Source organism: Spermophilus citellus, assembly GCF_964194105.1.
Source record: "Spermophilus citellus genome assembly, chromosome: X".
NCBI lineage: Eukaryota > Metazoa > Chordata > Mammalia > Rodentia > Sciuridae > Spermophilus > Spermophilus citellus.
Genome location: NC_138190.1, coordinates 147,520,040 through 147,533,612, shown reverse-complemented (window position 1 = coordinate 147,533,612; position 13,573 = coordinate 147,520,040). Strand labels below are relative to the sequence as shown.

Below are 13,573 nucleotides of genomic sequence, written 5' to 3'. Positions count from 1 at the left end.
AAAACTAAAAAAAAATATTAAAAATTCTCTCTCTCTCTCTTCTCTCTCTCTCTCTCTTTAAAAAAAAAACGAAATTAGCCATTTGGTTGAATTTCAGATGATCTTATATTAACATATAATGCCTTATGTATAACATATAATGTCTACATATTATATTGTACATTGCATTATGTGATTTTAGACAATTACAAACATACAGTTTTTTTGTTTGTTTGTTTTTGTTTTACTACTGGGGATTGAACCCAGGGGTGCTCAACCACTGAACAACCTCCCCAACCCTTTTTAAAATATTTTATTAGAGCCGGGCGCCGTGGCGCACGCCTGTAATCCTAGCAGCTCAGGAGGCTGAGATGAGACAGGAGGATCGCGAGTTTAAAGCCAGTCTCAGCAAAAGTGAGGCGCTAAACAACTCAGTGAGACCCTGTCCCTGAATAAAATACTATATCTGTATATAAAAAACAAAAAACTATATTTTTGTATATATAAATAATTAGAGACAGGGTCTCTGTTGTTCAGAGCCTCTCTAAGTTGCTGAGGCTGGCTTTGAGCTCGCTATCCTCCTGCCTCATCCTCCCGAGTCACTGATATTACAAGCGTGTGCCACCGCGCCCGGTTGCAAACAGTTTTATATAATTACAGTAGTATGCCATTGTACTATATATAGAATATAATATGTGATACACATGTACTATATAATATATGGTAAAATATATAAAATATCATGTTTCATATATGTATGGTGTGATATTTTATACCCTTTAGTACATTCACAACGCTGTACATCACTACCTCTAGCTTCAAAACTCATTTGTCACACCAAAAGAAAACCCCATCCCTGTTAAAAGAATGTTTTTATTAATCAATTAATTTATTTATTTAAATTCAATTTATTTATTTTTCTGGTCCTTCTTGCCCATAGCCATGGTGGAAGGTCCTGCCTCCAGAGCCTCCAAACATTCCAGTGCTAGCCCAGGGTTGCCCAGATACCCACATATATCCCAGAATAGTAATCAAGAGAGGAGGCCGTGAGCAGCTGGAATTTTTGCCTTACAGAGGATTGAGTCCACTCTACCACTGAGCTACATCCCCAGCTCTTTTCATTTTGAGACATGATCTCCGCCAAATTGCTCAAACTGGCCTCGAACATGTGATCCTCCTGAGTCTCTGGGATTACAGGCGCGCGCCACCGCCCCTGGCCCTTAACTGCTCCCTGAGCGGCTACGGCTGCTCACTTGTGGAAGCCACACTCTGGTGATTCACAGGCTCTCAAGTCCCACAGCCGGATAAGGGAGGGTGGGGCCTGTGAGGGATCGTGGGACGGCAGTTGGCAGTTCCCAGGCCAGTGCCCGCCCTCCGAGCCGGCGGTGGGGCGGAGCTGGAGCGGGCTTGCTCATCTATCAGGAGGAGTTGGGTGGCCCTGCTGGGTGGGTCAGGAAGAGTTTCCTCTTTTCTCCCCGCTCTGGTCCCTACCCAGGCAGGCGCTTCGATCTCGATCTCGATCTCGTGAGGTGTCGCTGAGGCAGGCGTGGAGACAAGCAGGCGTGAGCAGGTAGAGAGTCCTGCGGGAGGAGGGAAAGAGGATGAAAGTTGTTCCTTGCCTAGGGAGGGGTTGAGAGAGGAAGATAACCTTAGGGCTGGAACCAAGGCTAGTGTTGGAAGCCTGGGCTGGGCTTTTAGCTGAGGCCAGGAACACTCGCTCTTTCTGATCCTTCTGCCCATATCCACGGTGGGAGATCCTGGCTCCAGAGCCTCCAAACATGACAGTGCTAGCCCAGGGCTGCCCAGATGCCCACATATATCCAAAAATAGTAACCAAGGGAGGAGGCCATGAGTGACAGAGCAGGTGGTCAGAGAGAAACAGGTATCAAGGCCAGTAAGGAGGGAGATACTGTGGCACAGACACAGAGAGGAGCAGAACAGAGAAGAGAGAACAAGGAAGACAGACAGGTAGAACCTAAGAGAGGCAGAAAATGAACTAGAGGGGAGAGTGAGGGTGTGACTGAAAAAAGTAGACAGACAGAAGCAGGGATCACAATGACTGGTAAGGGGAGCTACATGGATGGAGTAGAGTAACAAACTGAGCCCAAAAGACAGGGCAAGGTTGAGATAAGCCTGAGACAAAGATAAATGGAGAGATGCTCAGAAAAAGAAGGACTTCAGGAGGCAAAATGAACAAGAAAGGCTTGCCAGTGGTGGCAGGGTTGCAGGAAGAGGCCCCATCATACATTGCACTAGAGATGATGTGGCCATGTCTCTGAAAATTTTAAATGCTTATCCTCTTGAACCCAGCAATTTCACTGCTGGGATTTTATCTTAAATATAACATCTCATGGGCTGGGATTGTGGCTCAGTGGTAGAACACTTGCCTAGCACCTGTGAGGCACTAGGTTCCATTCTCAGCACCACATAAAATAAATAAATAAAATGGTCCATCAACAACAAAACAACTATATATATATAAAGGGGTTGAGGTTGTGGCTCAGTGGTAGAGTGTTCACCTAGCATGTGTGGGGCCCTGGGTTCGTCCCTCAGCACCACATAATAAATAAAATAAAGGTATTGTGTCCAACTACAACTAAAAAATATATATTTTTAAAGAAACAGAAAGCTGCCTCCTTTCTTTTTTTTAAAGAGAGAGAGAGAGAGAGAGAATTTCTTTTTTAATATTTATTTTTTTTAGTTCTCGGCAGACACAACATCTTTGTTGGTATGTGGTGCTGAGGATTGAACCCGGGCCACACGCATGCCAGGCGAGCGTGCTACCGCTTGAGCCACATCCCCAGCCCCCTAAAAAATATTTTTAAAAAATGTTTTAAAAAAAGATAACATCTCACAATAGGTGCACTCCTGTAATCCCAGCTACTCAAAGATGATGGCAAGTTCCAGGCCAGCCTGGGCAATTTAGTGAGAATCTGCTTCAAAATAAAAAATAAAAGGGCTAGGGGTGTAGTTCAGTGATAGAGGGCCCTTGAGTTTAATCCCTAGTACCATACATACAACAAAAGGGCAGCATCTCACAAGTGGGAAGAAAGAGATGCATGAAAGCATTCTCAGTTGCTAATGGAGGAGAAAAGCTGGACATTCCTGAGTTGGGGAATAGCAGCATCTCCCCTGGTCAGGAAACCTGGAAGGTTTAAACTGCTGTGCAGCAGTTTAAAATAATGAAGTCAAATTCTTGTGAACTGCTAGTGGGAATGTAAAATGGTACAGCAGCTAACAGAATGTGGTTCCTCAAAAAAATTAAATATAGAACTACCATGTGATCTAGCAATTCCACTTCTGGGTACATACCAGGAAATCACTGAAAACACAAAATGAAGCTATTTGTACAGCAGCATTATTCATATTGGCCAAACAGTGTCTTTTGATGGGTAATAGATAAATAAAATGTACCTATACTAACAATGGAATATTATTCAGCCTTAAAAAGGAAGGAAATTTTGACACATTCTATACAACATGAATGAACCATGAGGACATTATGCTTAATGAAATAATAATCACAAAAGAACAAATCCTGTTTTTCCACTTCATTAGTCAAATGCATTAGAGACAGATAGTAGAATGGTGGGTACCAGCGGTTATGGATAAAGGTGGAAGTTGTGCTTTGGGGGATTTTTGTTTTCATTTCTTAAGAAACAGGGTTTTACTATGTTTCCCAGGCTAGCCCAAAATTCCTGGGCTCAAACAGGAGTTAATGGGCATACAGTTTCAGATTGGGATGATGAAGAAAGTTCTGGGGATGGACAGTGGTAACAGTTGCACAACTGTGTGAATGTGCTCAATGCTACTGGACTGTATACTTAAAAGGTAAGATAGTAAATTTTATGCTACATGTATCTTATATGGTCAAGGCATATGTGAAGACATTGGCAGGTATCCGCAGGGAGAGATGCAGAAAACCTGCAGGGTGACTGCCACTTAAGCAAGTCCAACTGGGAGCACACTGAGCAGTTTAGATTCCTCTGGAGAAACGCCTTTGCTGCATGCAGTTATGCACAGTCTAGCTGCATTCCTGCTCATCCTCCTGGCTGGTGGTGCTGAGGCCTTTCGCATCTGTGCCTTCAACACCCAGCGGCTGACACTGGCCAAGGTGGTCACGGAGCAAGTGAAGGACACCTTAGTCCGGGTAAGTTCATTGCTGCAGGAATCAGTGCCCCATAAGGACCATGACCCCAAACCCCCAGCCCTGACTGACCAGAGACATGTTCCAGAGAAGAAGTGCCAGGCATGGTGGCCTATACCTATAATCCCAGCAACTGGGGAGACTGAGGCAGAAGGATCACAAGTTCAAGGACAGCCTCACCAACTTAGACCCTCAGCATCTAGGGAGATCTTGTCTTAAAATAAAAAATAAAGCTGGGTGGTTCAGGAAGCTGAGGTAGGAAGATCACAAGTTCGAAGCCAGCCTCAGCAATTTAGCAAGACCCTAAGCAACTTAGTGATATCCTGTCTCAAAATTTAAAAAATAAAATTTAAAAAAAAGGGCTGGAATGTGGCTCAGTGGTTAAGTACCCCTGGGTTCAATCCTGGGAAGGAAGGAAGCAAGCAAACAAGCAGGCGGGCTGGGGATGAAGCTCAGTGGTACAGTGCCCCTGGGTTTAATCCCCAGAATGAATGCATGAATGAATGAATGCCAGAGAACAGGGGACATCTAGAGATGTGAATGCCCAGATGCAGAGAATGTTCCTTACTTATCATTAGCCTCAGTCTCCTGCTCTGTAAAATGGATAAGGTATGAGTGTGGATGCCAGTATTTTCCCAGGTCCTTTCTAGTCCCATTGCTCTCTGTGGGCTGCAGCCAGTGAGCCATGACACTCTTGGCCATAGTTCCCCAGGTACACCCCCTTCTGGGGTGGCTGGTTTTGAGTAGGGCTGGCGTTCTTGGTATCTTGCAGATTGTGGCTCGCTGTGACATCATGGTGCTACAGGAGGTGGTGGATTCTTCTAATAAAACCATCTCCCTCCTGCTTCAAGAACTCAAGCGGTGAGGAGGGCTTGGTGGGTCTAATCCAGGGCTCACATAGAACCTCAGGGACCCTGACCCTAGGTTCCCCATTTCCCAGCAGATTTGATGGCTCCAGACACTATAGCTCCCTGGACAGCTCCAGATTGGGGCGCAGCACATACAAGGAGAAGTATGTGTACATCTACCGGTAAGAACAAGGGTTGATAAACACAAGGCTGGCCTTTAACCCTGTTGTGAGATGGCTCTCTAAGGGCCACAAGACCCTCCCTTGCCTTCTCACTTCTTTTTCTTAATGGTTTTACTCTGGGATCTTTGCTTCTTCCACCCCAGCCAGCATGTCCATATAATAGGAGGACTCCCTCTCCATGCACAAATGGAGCTTCCCTCTTTTTCTCTCCTGTGGAAGCTCCTGGGGCTCAAGGCATGTCTGGTTGCTCCTCTCGGAGTGGCAAGCAGTGGTTGTGGCTTCTGGGAAGAGGATCAGTGGGTGCTGATTGTAGGTCTTGGGTGGATCTTGATTTCTAGAAACAGCCCTGAATTCCTGAGAGGACAGGATTGGGGTGGGGAGTGGGGTGGGGCATGCTCTCGGTGTTAGGATCCAGAGAGTAGGCAAGTCAAGCACTGTGATACACGCCTGTAATTCCAGTGACTCAGGAAGTTGAAGTTAGAGGATTCTAAGTTTGAGGCCAGCCTCAGCAACTTATCAAGACCCTGCCTCAAAATAAAAAATCAAAAGGGCTGGGGATGTGGCATAGTGGTAAACTGCCCCTTAATCCCCAGTACCAAAAAGAGTAGGCAAGGTGGACTGCCAGAGAAGGAAATGTTTTTCTGTATAGGTGAAATTACATGGTATCTGGGATTTGCTCCAAAATAATTCTATAGCTTCTTAGTGTCTACCTACCTGAGAAATGAAAACATGTCCCCACATGAATGCTTATCACTCATAATAGCTCAAAGTGGCTGAGCAAGGTGGTGAATACCTGCAATCTCAGCAACTCCCTGTCTGTAAATAAAATATTAAAAAGGGCTAGGGATGTGGCTCAGTGGTTAAGCACCCCTGTACCAGGGTTCAATCCCTGGTACAAAAAAAGGTTCATGAACTGGTGAATGGTAGACAAAATGTGGCATACCAATACAGTGGAATATTATTCAGCAATAAAAATAATGAATTACTGACAGATGCTACAATGTGAATAAACCTTGAAATTATTGTTAGAGGAAAGCAGCCAGATGCAAAGGGTCACATATTACTTGATTCCACTTCATGAAATGTGCAGAATAAGCAAATCTACAAGATAGAATAAGTTAATGGCTGCTAGGGATGGTGGGAGGGGGAATGAAGAGTAACAGTTACTGGGTACAGGATAAGTTTTCTTTTGGAGGATATGAGAATGTCCTGAAATTGATTGTAGTGATAGTTGCACAACCTAATCAATGTACTAAGAACCATGGAATTGCACACTTAAAATAGATGAATTTTATGGCGTGTGAGTTATCTTTTCTTTAAAAAAAAAATATATATATATATATATATAAAATATTTTTTAATTGTAATTGGACACAGTATCTTTATTTATTTTTATGTGGTGCTGAGGATTAAACCCAGTGCCTCACACATGTGAGGCGGGTGCTCTACCACTGAGCTACAGCCCCAGCCCGAGTTACATCTTTTTACAAAATATATCTTAATAAAAAGAAGTCTATCTGGGCATGGTAACAAATGTCTATAGTCTTGGCTGCTTGGGAGGCTGAGGTGGGAAGATCACTTGAGCCCAGGAGCTCAAGCCCAGCCTAGACAACACAGCAAGACCCCATCTCAAAAATAAATAAAACAGTTCTAATGGGCCAGGGTACCTCAGTGTAGGGTACATGCCTAGAAGCTGCAAGGCTCTGGATTTGAGCCTCAGCACCAAACAAAATGGAATGTTCTTGAAAAAAAGGCTGTGCCTACACAAACCAAGAATAGCCAGGAAAGTGGGGGTATCTTTTCCTGAGAGCCATGCTGTTGGCACATGCAAACCAAAATCAGTAACTTATGGCAACTGCTTCCTCTTCTTTGGTTTTCCCAGGTCCGACAAGACACAGGTCCTGAATTCCTACCAGTATGAGGATGAGGATGACCTATTTGCCCGGGAGCCCTTTGTGGCCCAGTTCACTTTGCCTAGCAAAAGTAGGAGGGGAAGAATGGTGGGGAGAGTCTGGACAGTCCAACTGGGGGCTTGGTAATCTGGAGGAAACTAGGGGAGAAGGGCTGGGGGTGGACGGCAGCCCTGGCTTCCTGGGTTTTACAGTACTTCCCAGCCTGGTGCTGGTCCCACTGCACACCACTCCTAAGGATGTAGAAAAGGAGCTGAATGCCCTATACAATGTGTTTCTGGATGTCTCACAGCGCTGGCAAAGCAAGGTAGGGCTGGGTAGCTGAAATGGGAGGGAAGGGGATGGATGGCCCATCAGTCGGGCCCAGCCACTCCTCTCACCTTCAGGAGGTGATCCTACTTGGGGACTTCAATGCTGATTGCACTTCACTGCCCAAAAAACGCCTAAGCCAGCTTCTACTGCGGACTGAAGCAGGCTTCCACTGGGTGATTCCTGATGGGGAGGACACCACAGTGAGGGCCAGCACCCACTGCACCTACGACCGCATTGTGCTGCATGGGGAGGGCTGCCAGAGCCTGCTGCAGGCTGCAGCTGCCTTCAATTTCCCCAAGAGCTTCCAGCTCACTGAGGAAGAGGTAGTGAGGTGGGGCTGGTATAAGGAAAGAGGGCAGGAAGAGGGGTGGGTCCAGGGGTCAGAGTGAAACCCCTTAACTCCAGGTACTGACACTTCTTCTCACTGCCCCTCCCCAGGCCCTCAGCATCAGTGACCACTACCCTGTGGAGGTGGAGCTCAATCAGACTGCTCGCAGTATCCAGCCCCTCAGCCTGCCCACTCTGCTCCTGCTGTCACTACTTTTGTCACTCCTGCCCTCTCAGCTGGACCTGGTGGCCCACGGGTGTGATGTCCATGTTGCCTTTAGGACTTGATTCTTGGTCTCATCCATCCAGTCTGTTCTGCCCTGGGGCTGAAGTGACCCTTTTGCTTGGTTTGGCTTTTTTTCTTGGTATTAGAAGGGGCATCCAGGACCTGAGGCTGGACCCATGATGCTCCCCTTCAGGTAGTGTCAGGAGTGAAAACAAAAGCAGGTGTCAGGGCTGGAGAGATGAGCTCAGGTGAGCATCTCTACATCTTCTCTCTGCCAGACCTCACAGAGCTCAGAAAGGGGACTCACAACAGATCAAAAAATTCTACTGAATGACAAAAAAGCCAGATTGGATGGGTATTACATGTGGGTAGCAGATGTCAACAGGAAACCATTGAGAACCCAATAGATATACAAATGGAGATTTAAAAAAAAAATGGAGATAAGGTGTTACACCACCACCACGAAAAAATAGTAATTAGGAAACAAATAAGCTCATTGCAACCCTGTGTGTGACTAACTCGCAAAAGCCCCAGGGTCAGGCTGGGGTTGTGACTCAGAGGAAAGAGTGCTTGCCTAACATGCATGAGGCACAAGGTTTGATCCTCAGCACCACATAGAAAAATAAAAGGTATATGTTCACTTATAACTAAAAAATAAATGTTTAAAAATAAACAGCCCCAATGTCTGTGGTCAGGCCTGTCTGTAACTCTGTACAGTCCTGCTTTCACCACCCACAGGTGCTCTCGGTCCACACTGACACTTGGGTTTATACATAGGGAGAGGCACTGGCTTACCAAGGCCACAGGTGCATACATTATCTGAACCACAACTATCGTATTACTGGAAAGCTATCTGTATGAACACAGGCCCAGAAAAATGGGCTACAGAAAAGGATACACAGAACAGAGACTCTGTCCAGGATGTTAGTATCATGGAACTCATCCTTCCCCATCCATTGGGACAGTTACAGGGTAATATGTTTATGTAAACTACAATCATGGTTTAGAGCAATCTCCCTGGGGTCAAAATTAGAAGGGAATTTATTGGAAAAGTTTTGGAAAATCATTCTAAGATTACAAAAGTAGAAAGGCCTCAAAGGGGTCACAGCCTGGAGCCTGGGAGAGCTAGGTACCTAAAGGTAGCTGCTGGAAGGTAAGACGCTTCCAAAATGGGACCAGTGGACCCATTATGATATGGCTCTGACCCATCTGGAGCAGCTCACTTAAGGTATTCCTCAGAACACTAAAGTTCTTTTGAGTCCTGGCCAAAGCACCAGGTTGCCCAGGCCAAGGGATACCAGGTGTTCTGTCCAAAGCCCATGGGTGTAGACTGGCTTGTATGGTGGGCAGGGGATATGGGAAAGCAGCCTAGGACAGTGAGCAAGGAGACCATTTGATAGGAAACTGCCATTAGGAATGGGATTGCACCCCAAAGACTCAAACACCTGGTCTAGTTAAATGAGATGGGTAGGATAATATGCCCACTTTGAGATTGGGCCTGACTGGCTTCAAATTATCCTGCTTTGGAGCATCACAGTTCAAAGTCAGTCTTAGCAACTTAGCTAGGTACCAAACAACTCAAGAGACCCTGTCTCTTGAAAAGATACTTTTAAAAAGGGCTGGGGACATGACTCAGTGGTTAAGCACCACCTGGTTCAATGCTTGGTGCCAAAAATTAAAAAGAAAAAAAAAAAAAAAGATCCTGCCTAAGTACATACCACTATACCCACTTTGATCCCTTTCTGCCCATTCCCTATCATGGTGCTGGTGATACTTAGGAAATGATTCTGCTAGGCTTACAAAAAGGGACCCAGCTGCTTACCCTTCCATTACCACCCACCCTAGTTTTAATGCTTTTCCACATACTCCCTAGGGTGAGACCCCAAACAGGCAATTGATAAAGCTTATCAGTACAGTTCTATACTGCTAATATGGTTAGGGTTTCATGGCCCTTAGATTTAAGAAATATAAACACATAAATGGATACAATACAGGATTTATTGGTGTTGTGTGTGATTAAGAAGGGGACAGTACAGTGGAAGCCCTCACGAATGCAGGGCCCGCCACTTGTCCAAGGGACCACGATTGGGGATATATTTGACCCCACAGCCATCAGGAATAAGCCGCTTCTCAGCCACCATGTCTTCAAATTCATCAGCATTAAATTTGGTAAAGCCCCACTTCTTTGAGATGTGGATCTAGAGATGGAAAGTGAGTCAGGAGGACTGGGGCAAGGAAAGGTAGGTAGGAGGAAGGGAGCTGCACCACTATTTTACCTTCTGGCGGCCAGGGAACTTGAACTTGGCCCTGCGTAGGGCCTCAATCACATGTTCCTTGTTCTGCAGCTTGGTGCGGATGGACATGATGACTTGGCCAATGTGAACCCTGGCCACTGTTCCCTGGGGTTTCCCAAAGGCACCCCGCATACCTGTTTGGAGCCTAGATGGGGGACATCATGAGATTAGAAATATGAACATCTACTCAAAGTGCTGTCTCCAAGGTCCCTTAGGGCAACCCATATAAGCAACAGGCTGCATACACTACCAAGGAGATTGCTGTTTGCAGCCATTGCACACTGGGCCACCACAAGTAAAGGAACCCAGTCGGCTTAATTAGCTGCAGAAGATGACTCAAAAAGAACCAGTGAGAGGGGGAAAGGAAGGAACCGCAGAATAAAATAGACATTATTATTGCTGTATGTATATATATATATATGACTGCATGACCAATGTGATTCTGCAACCTGTACACTCAGAAAAATGAGAAATTATACCCCATCTGATTCAAATGTATGCTATGTCAAGATCATTGTACTATCATGTGTAATTAATTAAAACAAAAACAAAAACAGTGAGAGACACCATGAGGTGGTACCCAATTTGATTGCCAGCCTTTCTCCTGTTTTTTCCTCACCACAGGTGATTCAACATGTGAAATCACCTTTATCCCCTGACATGAAAAACCAAGCCCAGAAGAGGCCCAAGTTAAAGGAAAAGGTTCAAAGCCAACTCACCTGTCAGCCCCAGCACAGGACAACATCTTGTTGATACGGATTACATGGAAAGGGTGGAGCCGCACTCTGATATGAAAGCCATCTTTGCCACAACTTTTTACCATGTACTTGTTGGCACAAATACGAGCAGCCTCCAAGGCTATGAGAACAAAGGAAGGCAACAGAGTTAAAACAATATGGTGCAAAAGCACTTACTATAGCCAGTGCAGTACACTTCTGGGTCAGAGAACACAGAAAGAACTAGGGGTAATAAACAAAGAATCTTGCCTCACCTTCAGAGGATAACTGCTCATATTCATCAGATACCATGTGGCCACAGAGCGGGAACTCATCCACTTTTGCCTTTTTACGCCCAAGGTCAAATATGCGGATTTTGGCATCTGGGGATGGAAAAAAAAACTTTTGATTAAGTGTTGGGGGAGGGAAGGTAGAGTGCTAGGGACTGCTGAATTAGCATGACCAAAGCAGTTTTTGAGTGTCTTAGTACTTACCAGGGACACCCCGGCAGAAACGAGACTTTGGGTACGGCTTGTTTTTACAGTACCGGTAACTGCAGAAGGGGGAAAAAATTTGGTATGGTGGGGTCAAAAGTGAACCCAACAAGCTATTTAAATGCTTGCTCAATATCCCAAGTTTGAGGCTAGCATCAACAATATAGCAAGTTAACCAAAGCCACAATGTCTTGATTACACCTAATTTTAAACTCCTTTTAAAGCCAGTATTTTATAATTCCAGACTTCAAAAGAATCATCTTTGAGGGTCATGAATTTAGCTCAGTGGCAGATCGACTGCCTGGAATGTATGAGGCCTTGGGTTCGACTTTTAAGACCATTAAAAAAATAATAATAATCTTTGCTCGACGGTTCTAAGCACTACAAATTCACAACGTTAGAACGGTTGAGGTACCGAAGACAAGACTTCCGGGAACGTGACATGAAATCCGCCTCCAAGCCACGTGAGAGGCACCCGGCGCCCCCTGCAGGGTACAAGAGGCGGCTAGGCCAGCTATTTCTTATCTGCGTTTGGTGTCCGATAAGACCACATGGTCGACTGGACTGGGCACAAAGGACGCAAGAGGCGACTGAGACAATAAAGTGTGGCGAGACTGCAGGAGAGAGGATGTTGTTTCAAGCTCAACACTGGCACTGCATTGGCACTCCTGAGTCAATCCGTCGCCCAACAAAACCGGGGCAGCGCCAGAGTAATGATAAACTTTTGAAAAGGAATAAACGGTATAAATGAATAAAAACCAGTAGAAAAGCACTAGGGAAGCATGGTGAAGGAAACCCGTACAGGAGGCTCCACCCAGCAGTTGTCTGAGGGGGCAAAAGGCAATTTTCCAACAGCGAAATTGCAGGGATTTGGAACTTACCACCGGGCGGGGCGGCGGCCCATGGCGACACCAGGATCGTCGGTGACTGTAAGAAAATAAGCAAAGTGAGAATAGAATGTAATGACAGGCCTCAAACCTCAGCAGAGAAAAGGCAAGGACACCAAATGAACACACAGTCCAACGTACTCACCGCGCCGAAGGAAAAGAGGCGCTCCCACGCCTGCGCATGCCTTATATAGGCGGCCGGTCTTCACGCTCAAAAACCACAGAGTCCCAAAGAGGGCGGGTGGACGCTCTATCAGACGTTGGGACCATAGATACAGCGGCACTCTGCGCCTGCGTGCATGAATAGCTCAGCACATGCGCAGACCTGATAGGTGACTGGGCACCGGAATCGCGGGCGGCCTGCTGACGAATGGGGTTTGGACACATAGGCGCGCGAGAAACCGGCTTCCGGCTGGCCATTTTGGGTGTCTACTCTTCACATAAGCTTTACAGTATCTATAATAAACATATATAACAAGAATTGAAAGAAGGGGGCTGGGGATGTGGCTCAAGCGGTAGCGCGCTCGCCTGGCATGCGTGCGGCCCGGGTTCGATCCTCAGCACCACATACCAACAAAGATGTTGTGTCCGCCGAGAACTAAAAAATAAATATTAAAAATTCCCTCTCTCTCTCTCTCTCTCTCTCTCTCTCCCTCTCTTAAAAAAAAAAATTGAAAGAAGTATTCCTGATTAAGACTGGCGGAGACCACACAGGTGTACTTTCCTTGCAGGTCTCACTCTAGGCTCGGTGTCCCATCAAGGAAACACAATGTTGGAACCTCAACCTACGTTCTTTTGTCAACAGGGAGGGTGGAGCGGGAGACCCACCCCCTGAAACCACCTTCCCTAACCGCATAGTCTCCCACAGGCCTTGTTGTGAGCCGTGAATCACGTCCCAGGTTCCCGTATACTTGGAGGTCAATGCTTTCCTGCGGAAAAGAGGCATGGGAGAAATGTCCACGGAGAACCATAGCCCTAAAGATCCTATAAGCACCATTAGGCCCGCCCCGCCCACTCTAACCTGGCAGAGGATACTTTGGGCTCCCCAGGGAGATTTGGATCCTGAAAGGAGGGCAGAGGAGCACCTTGGGCCATGCCCCACTCAGGGCCAATTTCTCTGGCTCTCCCTTTGGTGAGACTCAACCTCCTGGCTTGAACACATCTGTTATCCTGGATGACATGACATTTTACTAAGTGGCTACAGGACCCTACAGAAGGCTTGGAAAGATTTGTGGGGTTCACTTACAACAG

At 46.1% G+C, this 13,573-nt stretch overlaps 2 protein-coding genes across 8 annotated transcripts; one reads left to right on the top strand and one right to left on the bottom strand.

Moving 5' to 3' along the window:
• Nucleotides 1-952: 952 nt before the first annotated feature.
• DNASE1L1 (deoxyribonuclease 1 like 1) lies at nucleotides 953-8,422 on the top strand. Of its 6 annotated transcripts, none has more exons than XM_081276451.1 (8): nucleotides 958-1,549; nucleotides 3,855-4,129; nucleotides 4,899-4,987; nucleotides 5,067-5,156; nucleotides 7,039-7,139; nucleotides 7,261-7,373; nucleotides 7,453-7,709; nucleotides 7,817-8,422. In XM_081276451.1, the coding sequence occupies exons 2-8, from the start codon at nucleotides 3,995-3,997 to the stop codon at nucleotides 8,109-8,111; spliced, it is 1,080 nt and encodes a 359-aa protein (XP_081132577.1). In that variant the 5' UTR covers nucleotides 958-1,549; nucleotides 3,855-3,994; the 3' UTR covers nucleotides 8,112-8,422. The 6 variants fall into 6 exon arrangements, with proteins under 6 accessions (XP_081132579.1, XP_081132577.1, XP_081132578.1 ...); XM_081276452.1 differs by having other exon boundaries at nucleotides 969-1,549; nucleotides 5,070-5,156; XM_081276454.1 differs by having other exon boundaries at nucleotides 994-1,549; nucleotides 7,453-7,701.
• A 1,485-nt stretch (nucleotides 8,423-9,907) lies between these two features.
• Nucleotides 9,908-12,414, bottom strand: RPL10 (ribosomal protein L10). 2 transcript variants are annotated; one of them, XM_081277645.1, is made up of 6 exons: nucleotides 12,317-12,414; nucleotides 11,436-11,494; nucleotides 11,217-11,324; nucleotides 10,945-11,083; nucleotides 10,208-10,370; nucleotides 9,908-10,129 (listed from the first exon to the last, which is right to left on the bottom strand). In XM_081277645.1, the coding sequence occupies exons 1-6, from the start codon at nucleotides 12,337-12,339 to the stop codon at nucleotides 9,977-9,979; spliced, it is 645 nt and encodes a 214-aa protein (XP_081133771.1). In that variant the 5' UTR covers nucleotides 12,340-12,414; the 3' UTR covers nucleotides 9,908-9,976. The 2 variants fall into 2 exon arrangements, with proteins under 2 accessions (XP_081133771.1, XP_081133772.1); XM_081277646.1 differs by lacking the exon at nucleotides 9,908-10,129 and having other exon boundaries at nucleotides 10,213-10,359.
• Nucleotides 12,415-13,573: the final 1,159 nt, after the last annotated feature.